The sequence below is a fragment of the Bemisia tabaci genome, chromosome 2 (genome assembly GCF_918797505.1).
Source record: "Bemisia tabaci chromosome 2, PGI_BMITA_v3".
Classification (NCBI taxonomy): Eukaryota; Metazoa; Arthropoda; class Insecta; order Hemiptera; family Aleyrodidae; genus Bemisia; species Bemisia tabaci.
In genome coordinates, this window is record NC_092794.1 from 73,719,493 (window position 1) to 73,740,316 (window position 20,824).

Genomic DNA, 20,824 nt, shown 5'->3' on the forward strand with positions numbered 1-20,824 from the left:
AACTGCCAAGTTTTCCTCTTCATCAGGCCTAAAAGAACCAAGGTGAAAGCTGAGTTAATGGGGAGTGTCCATAATTAGGTACCTGCAGGTAAATTATTTCAGGGAATTCAATAAAGAATAAGTCAGAGGACATAAACAGCTGGGCAACTAAACTAAAAATTTATTAAATATCACACAAAACCACACCATTCTTTCATTTTAACACAGTATCAGGGCAAAATTTCACACTTCAGTTTTCAACATTCCTGAGGGATGGAATTTTTAATATTTGGCCAGAGATCATGAAAAAATAAATAACTCTGTATCTTATATACCTTTGAGTGCGGCAAGATAAATTTTCTTCCCACAGTGTAAATCCAGGCATTGTCAACAATCACTTACAAGGTTTTGACTGTTCTTGCAAATCTTACATCATTTAAAGATATGCAGCAATTGTTTGAATTTTACTTGTGCATTGTTGTGGAATTTCGTCTCTGGACTGAAACGTACTTCTCAGATGCAGAAGTTTGCTCATCATTAGTGATGGAATAGATTTGTTCAAAGTGAACTGTGATGCTGAATGCTCTACATTCAGATTGGATACATAATTTACATGACAGTTATTTAACTTTCGACAAAGATAATAGGTCGTGCTTCCTTGAACAAAATAAAAGAAGAAATATATTAAAGTACAAAGTATGGAGAGATATAAAATCGAAACTTACAGAGATGTGTTAAGAGAAAAACAGAAGATCATAATACTACAAGCAAACTGATGAATAAAAAATAGGGAAGAAGGGTAGGTAGAAAACAATCAACATTTTGACAGGTGGTGAGGGTGGGAAAACATACATCTAAATTTTATTGCAATGTTATTCAGTTTCAAAATAACAGTGCAAAAATTTGAAATTCTTTGCCAGGTAGTTCCATCTGACAACATGCCTCTTAAATTACAAAGAATCTTGACTCTACAAGCTTAAAAAAGCAAAGTCATATCTTTTTTCCTCCTCCTATCCTCCAGATAGCATAGCGATAGGATTGATGTGGTTAATGTTGACTTCAGGAAAGTAGCCTCTTAAAAGCGCTTGGTTCGACTACCTGCGGCTAATAATTGTTTGACACTGAATGTAGAGACCGTTATTCCTATGCTAGCTAAGAATACAGCAGAAGGAACAATCAGTCTATCGATGGAGGTCCACAATCGAGTCTGGAAGAAAAAAATCAGTAATTCAGAAATTTAAGATCAACTTAAAATTTTCTCCTCCTGAATACCATGGAGACAGCGTGCACAAACTAAATAAAGAATAATAGAACAAGTCCGGAACCACTTAGCCGGGCAACCTTTGATGGCCCTAACTGCAGATTTGAACTGGCCTATTGGTATTCTTCAGAGTTAGTCTGTAATGCAGGGTGTTCCTCAATGTTAAAGTGGAGCCTGACTTGATTGAGAACAAATTTGTAGTTGGGCTGCTCAGTTGATATTAAATTTTGATGACCATTGCTGACTTCAATTCATCATGTCACTGAGTATGACTTCATACACTTCCGATCTTCAGGAAGGCAATAGACGCTATTAGTGGCGACGTCATCATAGGGATTCTCCAATACATCAAATTGGATCCAAACAATAACATTGGCAGAACCTCTTTCAATGCTACCAATGGGAAAAAATCGATATATATCGCTTTTCTGTGACGTGGCACTAATAGCGTCTATTAACAATATAAAAAACAAACTGCACTTCCAGCCTAAAATGCTGAACAACAGTAAACATCATAAAAGGACTTTGCATGGAATATCAAGAAATTTGGCGCTGGCTGAATTTCAATATTTTTTCACATGATATGCCTTGCGAACTCCTTAGTAAAGAGACCTTTTAAAATTACAATTTTTAGGAGTCAATTTTGAGAAAATCAGGTCTGAAAAGTGCATTTTTTGGCAATTTTACGCATGTAATTATTTGGAGGAATGGTACCAACAACAGTTGAAGATGCAGAACCTTTTGTTTTAAACTGAGTTGGCATGCTGTCTAATCTCCCCTGCTGGCACGAGATTATTAAAGAGGAGTTCACTCCTCAATCACCTAATTTGTCCACTGGATCACACGTGTAAAACTGCTGAAAAATGCGCTTTTCAAACCCGATTTACCAGAAATTGCCACTTGGAAATTTCAATTTTAAAGCTCATTTTTCTCACAAGATCTTAAGGAACATACTACAAAAAATCTCCGCCAGCGCCGAATTACTTGGTACTCCGTGCAAAGTCTTTTGATGCATGCATCAGTTTCAGTCTGGGTATTCACTTTCTATTATTGATTACTTTGGATCTAGAAAGTCCAAATGGAAACAGACACAGTATATATTGCAATATATACGCAAATATATGCATTGTGTAAGCAATGCAAAGAGGAGCTGTCTTGCCTCTCACTGAGAATCAACTAATATGCAATAAGCCACAATGCCACTTGGATATAACATGTCACAAGTTCCAATTTGCATGAAACTGGACTTTTCTTGGTGCGAACTTCAAATCGTCTTAACATTAAGTAATTTGGTTGCATATGGTTCTTCGTTTTTGTCCAAAAATATTTATAGAACTCTCCTGTGGGCTCTTGAATCAATAATTCAAAATTGAGATTTTGTTGAGGAAGATGCCTTTACCTTTGGACAGTTACATAATAAGGGCGTATTTGTGCTAAAAGGAACTAAGTGCATAGGGTTTGCGTGTAACACAGTTCCTTTTAGCATAAATATGTCCATAAGGTAGAACATGCTTGCAAAATTTCCTACCTGTACAGGTGTGAGCCTGATGCCATAATTTACTGTTCTGGAGATGTACATTCTGATCTGAGAGTTCCTGTCTGACACTGCGGATGTGAAAAGAAAGAAAAAAAGGGGGTCATAAGTTGCACTGGAAGTTTCAGGACACATGCAAGATAAGGTAATAAATACAGGGTGATCCAAAAGTCCCTTCCACCCCCTCTAACTTTTTACCTAATTGAGGTAAAGATTTGAAACTTGGGGGATATTCCTGGGTCAAAGGGAGCTACTTTTTGGCCCCCCTAAAATTTTCAGGGGGGCCCCCCTTGGGGGGACAACGGCCCCCAACTTTTAATTTTCAAATGGGAAGACCCCCTTTGTGATAGCTCGTTCGAAAGAGCATAAAAAAAGAAAACTTTTCGCGCAAACCCGAAGTCAATATCGCAAACCGTTTCAAAATGGCGGCCGGTTAAAGTTCAAAATGGCCGAAAATTCACACCGGTTATTTGTCGATGGATTTGCGCGAAAACCGGTATGTACGGGTATTTTGACACGAGAAAAACGAATTTGACGTTAGATTTTCAAAAAAACCGAAATTTCCAAAATGGCCGCCGGTTAAAGTTTAAAATGGCCGAAAATTGTCACCTCGGTTTCTTGCTGATGGATTTGCCTAAAACTTGGAATTTGAGAGTATTTTGGCATAAGATAAACAAATTTGAACTTAGATTTCTAAAAAATCAATTTTTTGTCATTTTGAACTTTAACCGGCGGCCATTTTGGAAATTTCGGTTTTTTTGAAAATCTAACGTCAAATTCGTTTTTCTCGTGTCAAAATACCCCTACATACCGGTTTTCGCGCAAATCCATCGACAAATAACCGGTGTGAATTTTCGGCCATTTTGAACTTTAACCGGCCGCCATTTTTAAACGGTTTGAGATATTGACTTCGGAATTGCGCGAAAAGTTTTCTTTTTTTATGCTCTTTCGAACGAGCTATCACAAAGGGGGTCTTCCTACTTGAAAATTAAAAGTTGGGGGCCGTTGCCCCCCCAAGGGGGGCCCCTTGAAAATTTTAGGGAGGCCAAAAAGTAGCTCCCTTTGACCTAGGAACATCCCCCAAGTTTCAAATCTTTACCTCAATTAGGTAAAAAGTTAGAGGGGGTGGAAGGGACTTTTGGATCACCCTGTATAACACACCTCAGAAAAGCTGGATTTGACTCCTCACATACATGTGCAAGGGGGGTGAATGTGAAGACGGGCTTTTAGGGTGATTCCTCCTGGGTTAAGTTCTTGGCATGCTCGAAAAGGTGTGCGATATGTCGTTTCAATTAAGTAAAATTTCTAAGCAGATTTTTACTTTTAGCTTTACAAAAGCCTGCACGTATGATTGACAGTACTATCATTCATCAAGAAAACAATTACTCAAATAAAAGAAATGAAAAAAGGATTCGGCTGTGGGAAAAAAAACCTTTACGGCACAGAAATCAATTGCTGTATTGAATGCAATCTTTCTCTCGTAGCAAGATCTGGCTAGTAATGTACCTGAATTATGCAAAAGTCATTATCATAAATTGTTTTCAGAACCAACCCATGGGCAGAAGTTGTTTTCTTGGCTAAAGAGTCAAAATCTGCCCAGATTTTCAACATAATCATTGCAATACATTGCACGCCAGCCAGACATCACTGGGAGCCCAGGACAAATAACTTTGAGCTTTGCAAATTTTCAATACTTGAATGCAATCTAATTCCTGAACCATGATCACTTTTGAGGTAAGCAAATGTCACAAATTCTGTTCACGATGTCTTTAACGCAACCGCATAGGTATCAGCGATCAGTTAGCTTGGTGCTCCCTTGGGAATTTACTGAACCCAACAACTACAAGCAGACTAGATGTGGGCTAGAATCGCATTCTCTTGATCTCAAGTGGATATGGAAAAAAGAGTGAATAGGTACAATAACTCAAAGCTTGGTTAGGGTGATTTCACGATAACAGGAATAGTTAAAATGTGAAATACCTTAAAAATAAAAGTGCACCAATTTTAACAGGATTTCATTACCTCATTTTAAAGGTATTAAACTTCCCTTTTCCAGCTTTTGCACGCTCTATTTTGATTCAGTGCAAAGTTAAAGTGATTGATAAACAAGCCATTGAATCAGGTATCAGCGCTTCCCGCGGGACTGCTGGAGGTCCACGCAAACATGGCGGCCCTGCCATATTGTGTCGGTTACGTAACAGACGCAGCGTAACCGACACTTTAAAATGTGAGATTAAAGATGATACAAAAGATGAAACTTGGCAATTCTTGAGTTATGAGGTAGAATTAATGCTGCCTTAAAAGTTTTCTAAACTTTAAAGACTTCCTTTTAGTTTAATAATATTAAATTGAGGTTTTTGCGTAGTGAGGAAATAGTGCTACACACCTAAAAATCACTGGTTTTCATGATAATTAAAGTTTTCATTGTAAAAAAAACTGACTTATTAGTAATGGTTTTGTTGAGAAGACTTCAGCGAACAATTTGATGGCAGTTTTGAAACTTCTGACTCCATCTGGCGAGAGAAACACTGCACTTAATACAACTTTAAAAATTTGTTGCCAAATGTGGCGACACCTCTTTCTAATGACTTTTCTCGCTCAATAATAAACATTTCAGTTCAAACTGGCAATTTTCTTGAACATTAGAGTCTCTTTTCAGCAAATATTGCCAAAGAATTCATGATCAGTACTGATTTGTCATCGCAAATTGCTCTTTTGCTTCAAAATCGGGGTTGGCGACGCGTAACCGACCGGACATTTTCGGCCTTTAAAGTCTCATATTATTAAATATAATAATAATTTATCATATTTTTTAGCATGGATAGGTTCAGGGACATCATTCCTATTGATTTATTCATTTGGTTTTTAAGTGTTTTGCCCTATGTCGTTCATAACCCACGGCGACACGACTATTCCTCTTATCGTGAAATCACCCGTTAGAGTTTTTGCCAGTCCAACACTGATGAGTTACTCAATTCTATTTATAGAATTTACTTGATCAAGGGCATGGCTGATCTGTCATGGCTCATGGTCACGAGTCTTATAAATGTTGGCTATCATGCATATTCCGGTCCCTGTTACTGATGTCATCATGTCATGATTATACTAACACCACGTTCATTGTGATGGTAAGACATTTCAAATATCAGGTAGAACAGAATCAGTGAACACTGATAAGCTAGAAACTTTGAGTTAATGAGACTGAAGGGTAAGGAATCTCCATTTAGACAGATATTATTACTTTCAACTCACTTGAGTATTTGCGATCTCCTGTTGAACTGTGGTTCAATCTAGAGCTCTTTTTGCTTGAGAGGCTCAATTGCTCAACCATCAATTACCTCTCGGTGTAAGGAGAAGAGTCAACGACTCTTCTTGAACAATTCTAATCCATTAGCAAACAGACTCAAAGGTTATTCGTAACAAGAAATCACTTAGCTGATCACTCTTGAGATTTAAAGTGTCATTGCGTCGTGTGACAAATAACTTGTCGGCATTACACAAATTCGAGGGAGACATTAATGGATGTGAAATTTCACATGACCTTCATACAATCCATAACCTCACATTGTCGATTCTAGAATTCTAACCCATATAAGTACATACCGAGACAAATCGATGGAGGCGAGGAGAGATGAGACTAGAATTAACAGTTAATACGCTGGTAAGTACTTATTTTCAAGAATGATTTTAATTTAAAAGAGACTTACGGCAGGCAGGCTTCGAAGTCAGAAGTTCAGAACTCACGGCTGGGCGGGCGCTGGGAAGGGGAAGAACAAGGCGGATAAAGAATGGTGGTCGCATTTCGATTTTGGCTGCCATCTTGAAGCGTTGTGACGTCAGGAGGGTACGGGTTATGCCGTGCAATCCGAGGTTGAGTCGGCTCCCCCGGCCTCGGCCAGTCCATGTACCGTACCCGATGTACCCGATACCGTGTGACGTCCAGAGGGTACGAAATGTGACCACCATTCTTTAACCGCCTTGGGGGAAGAAAGCACACCCTGCACACCAATTGTTTTAGATAGATAGATATTAGATAGAATGACCAGAGACAAATACAAAAGGTGGTGGCAAGGCAGCCATCTTGAAGATTGGCTGTGACGTAGACAAGTACACGGACTGGCGCGCTGTTCAAAAAAAAGTACATTTCATTATGGAACCTGTATAAAGACCAAAAGACCTAATAATAATCTATACTATAAGCTCCAAGGCCTCCTAATTTTGCATAACTGGTAACGCTTAGTTCCAGCACGTGCTACCGGACCGATTTTCATGATTTTTGCGGCTATCGACGGGCAATTCTCTCTAGATGAGCCCGCTTTATTCAGATTTTCAAAATATGACCCAGGTTTTTTTTTTTTTTTTTTTTTTTTTTTTTTTTTTTTTATATTACATGGTAAAGTTGCGAATTTTCCATTCAAACAATGTAAATTTATATTTTTTGTCATGGGCCTGTTTGAGCGCGAAGCGGTCTCTGGAGGTTGGGCCGCGTAGGGGCCAGGGGGCATAGCCCCCCGAGTAATAATAATGATTATGATAATGATAATGATAGTGATAATGATAGTGATAATAATGATAATGATGATGAGAAGATAACATCTTCGCCACTTTGGCCACGGCCGCCATCTTGGATTTTGGAATTTTCAAAATCTGACCAAAAATTCGCGTTCCCCGTCGAAAAGTACTGACAACACCAATTTTCACAAAAATCCGTAGAAAAAAACCCCCCAAAACCTGAAATTTCGTCTAATGCTGCGACGTCACGCGACAAGATTGAACCTGTTCGGCGCGGTGCGCTTGAACAACCTCGTATCCCCAAAGCAATAGTATAGAGAGACACAACTATTCTTTTTTTAGGCTTCAGCGGTATTTTTTTCTAAATTTGATTTTTCAGGCATGTAAAAGTGGTCCTTAGCTGTATTTTGTGGTTTGAAGGAAATCGCTCCGACATTTTTTTTTTATACAGTGTTGATGAAAGAGCCGTATGCAAAAACGACATTTTTCGCCCCCCCCCCCCCACTAAAACTTATTCAAACTTCGTCTATCAGTTACTGATACTGGAGCGCTTCTTTCCCCAAATTTTCAGACCCCCAAAAAATTTTGGGGAGGCGCTAGGGGGGGGGGGGGTGGAAGTCAAAACCTGTGAACCTCGATATCTTTCGAACGAATCAAGATATTGAGGCTCGGTTTGGACGAAAAATCGTCTAAAATTGCATATTTTAAGATTCTAAAGGTCAAAATCCCAAAATTACATTTTTAACTTAACTTATGTGCTTTTCTTCAGTTTTTGAGGAAAAACAGTTACTTTTAAACACACTAACCTGAAAGAGCACAATTTTTTATTTGAACCAAAACCAGTTTTTTAAATTGCTCGTCTTTTTCCGCATCCAACGAGTGGTCATTTAAGCTGGAGAACCGAACGGTTCCGGACTTATGATCGATTGAAGTTTCCACTCAACGCGCGCCGACCGATTTTCGCGCGCAAAAAAGTCGGATTTGACTGTTATTAAATCAGATTGAATGTTCAAACTGAGCAAAATGCATTATTAGGGACTCTTGAGAGTAGCTGAGTTCAGAAATCACAGATTCTTCCTAAAAAGTCACGTTTTTAAAATTACAGCTTCGTAGCGCTATTTTAGAGGCCCATTGAGCGCCGACCGGCCGCTCAAAGAAAACGTGAATTTTTTGGAAGTATCTGTGATTTCTGAACTCAGCTACTCTCAAGAGTTCCTAATAATACATTTTGCTCAGTTTGAACATTCAATCTGATTTAATAACAGTCAAATCCGACTTTTTTGCGCGCGAAAATCGGTCGGCGCGCGTTGAGTGGAAACTTCAATCGATCATAAGTCCGGAACCGTTCGGTTCTCCAGCTTAAATGACCACTCGTTGGATGCGGAAAAAGACGAGCAATTTAAAAAACTGGTTTTGGTTCAAATACAAAATTGTGTGCTCTTTCAGTTTAGTGTGTTTAAAAGTAACTGTTTTAAATACTCCCTAAAACCTGAAATTTCATCTGTAATGCTGTGACGTCACGTAGCAGGATTGAACCTGTTCGGCTTGGTGCGCTTGAACAACCTCGTATCTCCAATGCATTACTAGACGGAGAAACAACTTTTCGCTCTTGCGGGCGTCCTGGGCATTTGGGCAATGTATTGGAATCGGAATAATTTTGATCAACTCCTCACGACGATTGCTAAGCATGTACAAAGTTGAAAGGGGCCAATTTTTCTCTGGGGGGGGGGGGGGGCAGAGTGAGCCGGTACGGCAGCTTTAAACTGAGTTATCCAAAAGTCACCTACCACCCCTGTAAATTTTTTCCTAACTGAGATAGAAATTTGAAACTTTGGCAATGTTCCTCGGTATAAAGTAGCAACTTTTTGGTCCCCCCAAAATTTTGGGGGGGCGGGGGCTAACTTTTTTTTTCTAATTGCAACCCCCCTTTTGTGATACCGCATTCGAGAGGTAATAAAGAAAGAAAATTTTTGGCGCAAACCGCAGGTCAAAATGTTGATTTTTGACAAAATGGCGGCCGGTCAAAGTTCAAAATGGCGGAAATTTGGCGTCTCCGATTTTTATCGGCGGATTGGTCTGAAACTCAGAATCCTAGGGTTTTCCGGGACGAGAAAAACGACTCTAGCGCATTAGTTTTCCAGAAAAGTCATTCCTTTTCAAAATGGCAGCTTAGAGCGGGAAGTGGATAATTAGGCTGCTTGTCGTTAGATTTGTATGAGACTTGGTATCCGGGGATATTTCGGCACGAGAAGAACGAATCTTTCATTGGATTTTTGAAACTTCGAAAAACTTTAAAATGGCGGCGAAAAAATGACGGGAAATCCATATCACCGGCCATAACACCGATTTTTCCGCCGCCATTTTTAAAGTATTTAGTATTTCAAAAATCTAATGAAAGATTCATTTTTTTCGAGCCATAAACCACCAGATCATCGATTTCCGTGCAAATCCATCGGTAAACTATGGAACGCCGTTAGTGTCAAAACCCTTTTCTTGCGCGCGGAAAGAAAAAACCCATTTTCGATGAAAATCTCTGAATTTACGGATTCCGCGCCGGTTTTCGATATATTTGCGCCGTTTGTGTCAAAAATATTTTTTCCGGCGCGGCGATCCAAATCTGTTCCGCGCGCAGAATTTTCGATATATCGATTCCTGCTCGCCGATCGTGTCAAAACTGTTTTTTCCGGCGCTGCACCAGAAAATAATTCCGCGCGCCACTTTTTCGATATATCGATTTTTCTGCGCGCGGAGAAGATGGTCAACGTAAAGCAGCGTGAAGTTTATACAGCTACTACTTAAATGAACTAAAAAAGCAATGAGTGGGAATTTGAATATGAACAAATTCAATAGAGCAAACTTTCTGGATTCAGGAATAAATAAATTTAAATTATCGGCAACACTGCACTTTTTCCCCTCCAACGGTTTAATGGAAATCGTTCAAAAGAGAGATAATATTCTCCGCGCGCAGAAAAATCGATATATCGAAAAAGTGGCGCGCGGAATTATTTTCTGGTGCAGCGCCGGAAAAAACAGTTTTGACACGATCGGCGAGCAGGAATCGATATATCGAAAATTCTGCGCGCGGAACAGATTTGGAGCGCCGCGCCGGAAAAAATAGTTTTGACACAAACGGCGCAAATATATCGAAAACCGGCGCGGAATCCGGAAATTCAGAGATTTTCATCGAAAACGGGTTTTTTCTTTCCGCGCGCCGAAAAAAAATTCCGCGCGCCGGAAAAATATTCCGCGCGCCAGAGAAGGGTTTTGACACTAACGGCGTTCCATAGTAAACAGCTGTGATATGGATTTCCCGTAATTTTTTCGCCGCCATTTTAAAGTTTTTGCGCGTGACGCGCAAAATTTAGCAACGATTCTCAGCAACCATCGGATAGTGTCGGATTTGTCTGAACTATTCGAATAGATTTGATACCATTTGGATGAAAATAACTCGAATTAGTGAAATTTCAGCTGTTGAGCGATGACTGTTGACTGCCACATTCAGCTGCCAAATTCAGCGTGTAATTGCGGCATAATGTTGAGGTAGATTTGAAACTTGGAGGATACTTCTAGATCAAAGATACCTAGTTAATTTTTGACCCCCTATAATTTTCAGGAGGGCCCTCTTGGGAGGCACCTCCCAGAAGATACCTCCCTCTCCCCCCCCCAAAAAAAAAAAATTTGGGATCCAAACTTTTTTATTTTCAAATAGAAAGATCTCCCTTGTAATACCTCATTGGAAATAGCATGTAAAAGAAAACTTTGCACACCCAAAATCAATACCTCAAAATAATCGTCTCAAAATGTCACCCGGTTAAAGTTCAAGATGGCTGAAAATTGGCACCGGCTTTTTTGATGATGGATTTGCACAAATATCGAAATGTGGGAGGTATTTTAACTAGAGTCCCTTTATACCCAGAGTTAAGACAACTCACTTTTGGTTGGGCTGAAAGTGGCCTAGAAAAAAATCCAATTCTGATTGGTTCTCGCTCATGGAGGCCGAAACGAGTGCACCAAGATGGCGGTACCTCGAATATGAACAAGAATAATGAAAATATTACCTAATTGTGGTTTATCAAGAGTAAATTGTTATTTCCATCGGTCCAAAATGAAAATAGATTAAGAAATTATTCACAAACCAATCTCATTTTCTTTTTAATTGATCAATTTGTTGATGTTGTTGTTTTTGTGTGACAGACATCGCAGGATTCCTGATCCTTATCCCTCAATATCGTTCGTTTGGGTGCACTCGTTTCGGCCTCCATGGCCAGCCAAGGCCGGCTGCCAGTCAGCTGATAATCGAGTTGTCTTAACTCTGGGTATAAAGGGACTCTAATTTTAACTAGAGTACCTGTATAGGGAGAGTACCGACAGATCTGAAACTCCGAAAGTCCATCGGGCCTTCCGCGAATAAAGTTAGGGCCCAAAAGGGCAGCCAACCTATGAATTTCAATTATCCAGAGCGATTTACCGATACTATTGTTACGAACCGTCCTTTATTAAGCACGTGTTTGACTCAGTTTTTGCATAAATTAACACAATTTTGCGGAAGAACGCTAATTTCTGTACATTCTTGGCAATCTTGGTTAGAATTGGAATCTGCAGACTGGCAGTGAAATTTTGTGCGTTAGAAGTTGGTTAGAAGGGTGGCTGCACTTCTGGGCCCTAAGCCCTCCATGAACCGATCTTTCGGTACTCTCCCTATTCAGCAGAGTTAAGAAATTTCATGAAAGATTATAAAAAGAAATTTCATAATGAAATTTCATGAAGTTTCATGAAATTTCGTGAAATTTCATTTAACACGCAGAATTCAAGATTAAACCCTTGAAACTTATGAATCTCCTTAAGTTCATTTATAGGCACGTGGTAAACTGTGAATGGGAACTTTAGAAATGCCCAGAAAGTTGAGTAAAACAGCAAAAACATAATTTTGAATTTTTTATCTTAAATTTTGGTTGAACACACAGCCGTACCGGTTGAACACCAAAATAAATTTTACGGATAAAGTAAGACGTTAGCTTTCATATTTGGAGAAAAACAAATGTCTTGACTATAAAGAATCCTAGTACCCCCTAATAGTATATCGTTCTTTTTTGGTACAAAAGAGAGGGATCTTGAACTATCTTTGAAACAATTTAAATGATTTTTTCATTTGTCTCTGATTTTTTCAGAAATTAACAGTTTGAAATTTGAGGTTAGGGTTCCCGGTCCCCCTCCCCATGATGAGCCAGAACTGCCAGAAGAGAAAGAGTAGTAAGAGAAGACCAGAAGAGAAGAGCTGAGAGAAGACCGCGCTCCAACTGGTCTAATTGACGAATATTATTCTCTTTGAAAATAAAAACAAATTCTGTTAGAAAAAATAAGCATTTTTGACATTTTGTCGGTCGAAAGAAATTTCATTGGGAAAAAAGAAATTTCTTTTAGCAACTCTGCTATTCAGCTACTCTAATTTTAACACAAGAAAGACAAATTTGACCATAGAATCTGAAAAAAACGAAACGTTCAAAATGGCAGCCAGTCGAAGTTCAAAATGACCAAAAATTGTTTTTTTTTCAGAAATCTAACTTTAAATTCGTTTTCACATACCAATACAACATCCAAAGTTTCAGGCAACTCAATCGACGAACGAACGCGGTCAGAGATGGAAAGTGAAATTTCACAAGGCCCGAATAAATTTCAAAAAAATTGAAATTTGTTGATTTTTCAAAGAAATATTGTTACTAAGCCTCGGAAACGGCTCAGATGATCCTTCTGCTGATGCAGCAGAATATGGCCCACTAATGAGATGCTACACCCAAAGGAGGGGGCACAAGGGGGGTTTTAGAGAAAGTTAGCCCTAACCTAACCTCCAAACCAAATGTAAACAGACATGTACCCAGCAAATCGCGTGGCCGTGGACAAGATTATAAAATATGTAGGACAATAAGTTGGTTCAGAAATATACCACTAAAAGTGCCGTTTTTTTAGCATTACAATTTTTAGCATCAATTTCTCCAACGTTTCTCAAATAAAAGTCCCCCCCCCCCCCTCATAAAAAAACTAGTATTTTCATGCCGATGCGTGGAGGAAATTGTTCTTGTGGTGGAGCGGAGGCACTCAAGTGTCAATGATGCATTACTTACGAAAATTAAGGACCCATGACTTACATAAGTGACATCTGACATGACACCGAAATCTTCGTGATAAAAAACTGAGCTGCTGGAAGAGTGGGTGGTGAGGTTAGGTTAGGTCAGGGGGGGCTGAAAAATCTCAATATCGAGAATCACCGTTTCTAGGCGTTTCTTGGCCTCTTGAATGTATCCTCAAAAGTTTCAATAAATTTCATGAAATTTCGTGAAATTTCATGAAATTTCATGAAATTTCACGCGTGAAATTTCACTCGAATAAATTTCATGAAATTTTCCATCTCTGAACGCGGTGTCAATGGAGATGTTGCATGTGTGAGGAATTAGCGATTTGTCTACTGCTTCTTATGTAACAGTTCGCGAGATGGTGCCACTGGTTTTCTCTGAAATTAACTCCCAAGCTCAAAAAAAGCACTCAAGTTAAGGCCACAACCATGTCTTTGGCCAAAATGGAGGGGATATCACACGCTATCCTGAGAGTCCACCTCTACATCAAGACAAACTCTCCATGCAAAGATAGGAAGTAAATACATTAGCAGGGTTGCCGTGTCTTCAGTTGTGGAGTCCCCAAATAATTAATTATAGCTAGAAATTAGCAGCCCTGTCAATAGCTATGTTTATGCGAGCCTCTTAACCTAACTTCAATCGAAACCGGAGTTTGAAACCAAGGTTCAAATCACGGCATAAACGATACGGAACTAACGAAATGTAGGTTTCTGAAATTTGTGTTTGAAACCTTATTTTACACTAAAGACTAGGTTTTCGCACTCCGCATGAACGAACCGCTGATGTTGCATGTGTAAGGAATTTGCGATTTGACTGTTAATTCTGATGTAATTGTTCGCGAGAAACACGATGGTGCTACTGGTTTTCTCTGAAATCAACTCCCAAGCTCAAATTAAACTCTCAAGTTGAGGCCAAAATGGAGGGGATATCCCACCCTACCCTGAGAGTCCACGTCTACATCAAGACAAACTCTCCATGTAAAGATAGGGAGCAAATACATTGACAGGGCTGCCACTTTATTTGAGGACTCTAAAACTGAAAACACGGCATCTTTGCTAATGTATTTGCTCCCTATCTTTGCATAGGAGTTTGTCTTGATGTAGAGGTGGACTCTCAGAATAGCGTGGGATATCCCCTCCATTTGGGCCTCACTCAACTTAAGAGCTTTTTCTGAGCTTGGGAGTTAATTTCAGAGAAAACCAGTGCCACAATCGTATTTCTCGCGAACTTTTACACAAAAATCAGTGGTCAAATCGCAAATTCCTCACACATGCAACATCTCCATTATCGGGTATATTCAGAGTTGCTAAAAGCAATTTCATCGAATGAAATTTCTTGAAATTTCACAAGAAATTTCATGAAATTTCTTAAATTTCATGAAATTTCTTTTTTCCCCATGAAATTTCTTTTTATAATCTTTCATGAAATTTCTTAACTCTGGGTATATTGTGAATGTTGAATGGCCTAAACGTTGGGCCTAAAGGGACTCTAGAATGGCCGCCACTCTGATAATTTTGGTTTTCTTTTAAAAAAAAATTACCGTCAAATTCGTCATTCTTGTATCAAAATACTTCCTGGACACCACTCTTGGCGCAAATCTACCGACAAAACAAAAAACCGATGCCAATTCTCAGTCATCTTGCGAACTTTAACCAGCCGCCACTTTTCACTCTCAGAAATGCATAATAATAACGCACACAACGGCAATGCAGCCTTTATCCATTTTCAAGCGACTGCGCTGCTGTCGTCCAATAGTGATCGAGGATTGAAAGAGGGAGGAAGACGACGCTGTGTTGCCGCTGCACGCCGATACCAAACCAATATGTGTCAGTACCAAACTATTATTCGTAATTCGTTTGAAGGGTTAATGCTAGATTTGCCTACTGTGCGTCACAGTCGGAAGTAATACCAACTTTCCTGACGATGATAACTACTACATGTTGGTGTAATCGGGAAGTTTCCTAAGTTAATAATTTTTCCCAAAGTTAAAAGAAATGAGTCTAAAGATTAACTCCGTAATTTTACTTCGTTATTTAGACTGCAATGTTTGCGAGTATTTTGATTAAAACATACCTTCAGAAGTTTACAGTGATGTGTCAGCCTCGTAGATCAATACGGAACATACATACCCACCAATTCGAGCATTTTGCTAGACTTGCCCAACTCCCCGAGTTCTGAAACCTCTTGACACTTGGGTTGATGCCTCATTTTGACCAAGTAGCTGCCGCAAGAGAGATTATGCATTCCGAAAAGTTTTGACAGGGTATTCAAATGAATTCAATGAGAAAAAGGAAATCTCTGTATTTAATCATCAGAAACATAACATTTCAGTGCATCCCAGTAAATCTTGGTGCATGATAAACAAGGTATAAAAATGCGGGAGAAGAGGAGAAGATGGATGATACTGCAATTCCAAGGCAGCTAAGCTTCATTATTTTTCATGAGCTTACTTGTAGGTATCTGATACCTATAGTGGACTGTGAATTTAAACCTAGGTAGGTTATACCTATCCACCCACTTGAAATGATTCGCCCAATTAAATTCCATTGGAGACGCTTTAAAAAATTAATTTTGATCACTCTTGCACCACTTTTCTATTTATATACATCATACCTACCAGCAGAAAATTCACCAAACCATGAAAGTTTTATAAACAATTACACATTTACTTACAATGCTAGTGCTGTAGAGAAAATTCCTAGTAAGTCCGAACTGCAAGTGATATGGATTAAACAAAAGATTCAAAGACTCTCACGCTCCACATCAAAGTATGATAAATTTAAGATTCTCACCAATGGAACTACGAAACCAAATCGGAACGTTCATATTTTCTACTATGCTTCCTTTAGAAGTCAAGACTATGATGGAGAATGGAGAAATTGGAATTCGGACTCCACACTTGATTCGGCAATGGATTTTCCCCCCTATGAATACAATCCACCAGCAGATATAGCATCAGTTTACTATCCGTATTTAGGGTGCTACAGCTCCCGTAACTTATCTGTGCTATCAGAACACATGAAAATTATACGAAACACGAGTATAGGTAAGAACAAAGTTCAAATGACAATCTTAGCAAGAACTTTTTAGTAGGTAGCTGATGTCTGAAATAAATAGGCGACAATATTTGAGACATGTAGCTGATTTTTTTCCAAAATTTATACTTATTTTTCATTCACATTCAAAACTCAAATTAAACCTCACCCATTTATTTAGAATATGAATTAAGAAGTGAGGTAAAGTTCTGAGTTTTTGTCTAAATTTTTGGTGCAAATGTGAAAAACCTACCATTGTTTTAAAATTCTTAACTTAAAATTCTTAAACTTTTTTCCAGTATAATACTCTTGTGTTCGAAGTATCAATATAGCTAGAATGCTGGGTGCGACTTGAATGTATTTTTGTACATTTAAAGATTGCTTCTATATTCAGCAATGAAAAATCAGGTAGAAACATGTTTCATTTGTTTCCTTGATGGAAAATGTGGGGAAAATGAATGCCGAGATGCAATGAAAATGTTGTAAAAACCTCTTTTTAAGTTTCCACAATCATTGATGTGTATCATTTTGATATCTTTAGCAATGAAATTGAGAGTCAAAAATTAAACATAGATCTGTTTGGACAAGGTAAATCTTAAGAAAATCAAATTGTTAAAGACTGAAAAACACCGAAAATCAATTTATTGAGTCCAGCCATCTGTAGCTTCAAACGTTTTGAATTTTTTGAACCTGTAGGTAAGGTCCTTAAGCACCTTTTAAAATTTTTAATGTATTTTTTCAGTAGGAAAACACAATGAATGGTTGAAAAAATTTTGAGGCTGTTTCAACTCCATTCCAGTTTTCTATTTTACTTCTAAGGGAGATAATTTATTTCATATCACACAAAATTAAGGCGAGTGTCTCTTCTCAATTTTGAAATGCAGTCAGTTATATGCATGAAATTCTATTTCATTTGTATTTCAGGTGTTGTGGCTGTTTCATGGTGCCCTTTGGACGAGAAAGGCTTTCCTACAGACTTATTCAGATCAATTTTGGATTCAGCTTTGAAGAATGACCTGAGAATAGCTATCCATTTCCAAGAATGTGGACAAAGCAAGAACATGCTCCAATTTGCAGCTCAAGTACAAAAAATAATCAACAACTTTGGAAATCATTCAGCTTTGCACAGAATATTACACAAGGGCGCAAACTTGCCGGTATTGCTTCTGTAAATTAAAGAAATTTAGTAATTTTACTAGACCTATTCATGATTGTAGGTACGAGAAAATCACAAAGCCCATTAGGCCATTGAGCAACCTATGAACACAGTCTCAAAATGACAAGAATAAGAATTCTTTCTGCATTTGACTTGCAATGAGGGCAACCAGAGTTTTTTGCTTGTTTGAGATTTTCCAGCCTTTATTTGAGTGCCTTATACTTAATTCTTTTAAAACAGCTTCCAGTTGGATATAGTGTTACACGCAAAAAAGAACCAAAATTTCTGGCTTATTCATAAAAGCACTTATTTACATGGGAAAATCAATGGAATATATTTCGTTCTAGAGATATGGACCAGATGAGTTACTTTTTTTTGTGTAATGCTATTCGAGCATGTAAGTATGGGTTGATGACAATTTATCTGAGGTGCATTTGTATACTATGTCAGGAAAGCAGATGGACAGCGAGACCTCCAATGCAGAAGTTTTTTTAGGTCGTATCTCTATCTCATAGACATAGTTGTATAGTTGGGATCATTAGTATTGAATTTTCAATCGGCATTCAATTGGACGTATTTATGCTAAAAAGAACTATATGCATAGGGTTTGCGAGCAACATACAGGGTGTTTCAGACCACCCGTACCAGGCTTTTTTCTCGGTTGGTATAGGTCGTACGAAGTCGGAGACCGCGGGGATAAATAGGGGATTGACCGCAAGGAATCCGAATTTCGTAGTCCCGAACCCCACCCCCCCATGGAAGGTAAATGGGGGGTCACGATGCTAAAAGTCACGGTTCCCGACCGAATTGCGCATAGATCGCATCAGCATTGAAAAGCACGGAAAGTTTCACGTGGAATTGACCCCTAAAAATCCAAAATCGGACCATCCAAGGCCCAAAAATGACCCCCTAAAGATGGGGACAGTGCCCCCTCCATAATTTCTCTTTGGTCTAAAAATTGACGTAGATTCTCCAGAAAAAGACAGTTTCCCAGATAATCGACCTCGAGAAATCCAAATTTCATGGTCCCGAAGCTCCTCTAGTCCCCTTGGGGGGTAAACGGGGGGGCCCAATTTTAAAAATCGGGGCTCCTTACCGAATCGCAAATTGATTGCATCCAAATTGAGGAGCAGAACACATTTACATGTTAAGTGACTCCTAAGAGTTCTAATAGACCCCCTCAACGGCAGAAAGTAACTTCCTGAGGAGGGGGGCTTCGCCCCTGCCAAAAATTTCTCAGGATTCCTCTTTGGTCGCAAAATTGACGTTGATTCTCCAGAAAAAGACGATTACCCATGTAATCGACCCCGAGGACTCTAAATTTCATGTTCCCTGAGCTCCTCGGGGTCAATTACATGGGAGACCGTCTTTTTCTGGAGAATCGACGTCAATTTTGCGACCGAAGAGGAATCCTGAGAAATTTTTGGCGGGGGCGAAGCCCCCCTCCTCAGGAAGTTACTTTCTGCCGTTGAGGGGGTCTATTAGAACTCTTATAGGAGTCACTTAAGATATAAATGTGTTCTGCTCCTCAATTTGGATGCAAGCAATTTGCGATTCGGAAAGGAGCCCCGATTTTTAAAATTGGGCCCCCCCGTTTACCCCCCAAGGAGGCTAGAGGAGCTTCGGGACCATGAAATTTGGATTTCTCGAGGTCGATTATCTGGGAAACTGTCTTTTTCTGGAGAATCTACGTCAATTTTTAGACCAAAGAGAAATTATGGAGGGGGGCACTGTCCTCATCTTTAGGGGGTCATTTATGGGCCTTGGATGGTCCGATTTTGGATTTTTAGGGGTCAATTCCACGTGAAACTTTCCGTGCTTTTCAATGCTGATGCGATCTATCCGCAATTCGGTGACCGTGACTTTTAGCATCGTGACCCCCCATTTACCTTCCAAAGGGGGGGGGGGGGTTCGGGACTACGAAATTCGGATTCCTTGCGGTCAATCCCCTATTTATCCCCGCGGTCTCCGACTTCGTACGACCTATACCAACCGAGAAAAAAGCCTGGTGCGGGTGGTCTGAAACACCCTGTATATAGTTCCTTTTAGCATAAATACGTCCAATTTTGTTTTCCTGCAAGATGAATCTAGGTTAAGAATCTAAACTCTTGGTCCGCATAATTCCAGAGAAGAAATTGTAACTTATGATTCTCCGTTACAGTTCAGTTTTAGTAATAGAAGTAAGTAGGCACTCTGTTCATTGTCAGTGGAGTGTTACAATACCCCGATAACAGTGATCAGTAGAACAGTTTAAAAAGGTTGATTAAAAGTTGAAAGAAAAAATTGAGCCAGGAAAGTTTATACAACTTCTGATCAAGGTTTATTTAGTACTGATGAAAACTCGAGAATTATTAAAATTACGAATCAGAGTTTGTTTTCCTTAATTAAGAGAGATTTAAAATTTTCAATTATTTTCAGCTATTATTGTAAAATAGTTGCAGGAGTTTGCAACTATTTCCTATTTAAGATTTATAATTAATACATAAAATTATTATAAATTGCAGATTTTTTACATATATGCTTCCGATAATGACTTTCCAAATCAGTACAGGTCAATTTTACATCAGCATGGAAACATGAGTATCCGAGGGACCATGTATGATGGTGTGTTTTTGGGTCTCTTGACAAATTATGAGCAATTACGCTCATTTAAACTAGCACAATTTGATGGTAAGATATTTTGAAATTTTTAACTCATACTGGGAAAAGAGTAATATGATGGCTGGAGACAGAAACATCTGATTCTCATTCTCAGATCCCTTTTCAATTGAAATGTAACCTCATGACTTTACAGTACAAATGTACCAGAACAAAGGTTTTCAGCTCTATAGTTATCTTTGAAAGAATGGGCAAAAACACAAGATATGAAACAAAGTACTGTAAGTGTAGCTTTGTAGATTAAGCATTTCAAACAATATTTCCTCCTCAAAAATTCATGTATTAGGTAAACTTCATTATTCAACTGAGATGTTAATACCTCTTCTTCTAATTGCTTATTATATGCATCTTTTTGAATTGGGAGTATTGTCATTCAGTATTTCCCAAGTAGCATGGATTGCAATTTCATTGCAATGGATTGTGAGTTGATTGCAATTTTTGCTTGTTGCCTATACGTTCATTTGAAGGCGCTTAAAAAGTTGCAATTTTATTGCAATAAGTTTGCAAGAAATGTAGATTATGCTTGTTGCCTAACCTTCTTTTTCAAGGCACTATAAAGAC

General features: G+C 38.8%; 2 protein-coding genes across 10 annotated transcripts in view; one reads left to right on the plus strand and one right to left on the minus strand.

Annotated features, from left to right (window-relative positions):
- Window positions 1-20,824, plus strand: part of LOC109037547 (glycoprotein endo-alpha-1,2-mannosidase) — a 42,388-nt gene that overhangs the window by 17,419 nt on the left and 4,145 nt on the right. For 2 of the 8 annotated variants that reach the window (XM_072296219.1, XM_072296221.1), the window contains 2 exons: window positions 4,320-4,508; window positions 17,374-17,510. In XM_072296219.1, the coding sequence (XP_072152320.1) occupies window positions 4,320-4,497 (178 nt within the window). In that variant the 3' untranslated portion in view covers window positions 4,498-4,508; window positions 17,374-17,510. Of the gene's footprint in view, window positions 1-4,319; window positions 4,509-4,532; window positions 5,903-15,196; window positions 16,461-17,373; window positions 17,607-20,109; window positions 20,276-20,824 lie in introns of those variants that run through there. The other 6 variants (XM_019052277.2, XM_019052278.2, XM_019052274.2 and 3 more) reach the window with 6 other exon arrangements.
- On the minus strand, window positions 141-6,755 carry LOC109037548 (uncharacterized). Of its 2 annotated transcripts, none has more exons than XM_019052279.2 (3): window positions 6,482-6,755; window positions 2,769-2,845; window positions 141-1,186 (listed from the first exon to the last, which is right to left on the minus strand). In XM_019052279.2, exons 1-3 carry the CDS (start codon window positions 6,738-6,740, stop codon window positions 1,055-1,057), a joined length of 468 nt encoding a protein of 155 aa, XP_018907824.1. In that variant the 5' UTR covers window positions 6,741-6,755; the 3' UTR covers window positions 141-1,054. The 2 variants fall into 2 exon arrangements, with proteins under 2 accessions (XP_018907824.1, XP_018907825.1); XM_019052280.2 differs by lacking the exon at window positions 6,482-6,755 and adding an exon at window positions 6,027-6,266.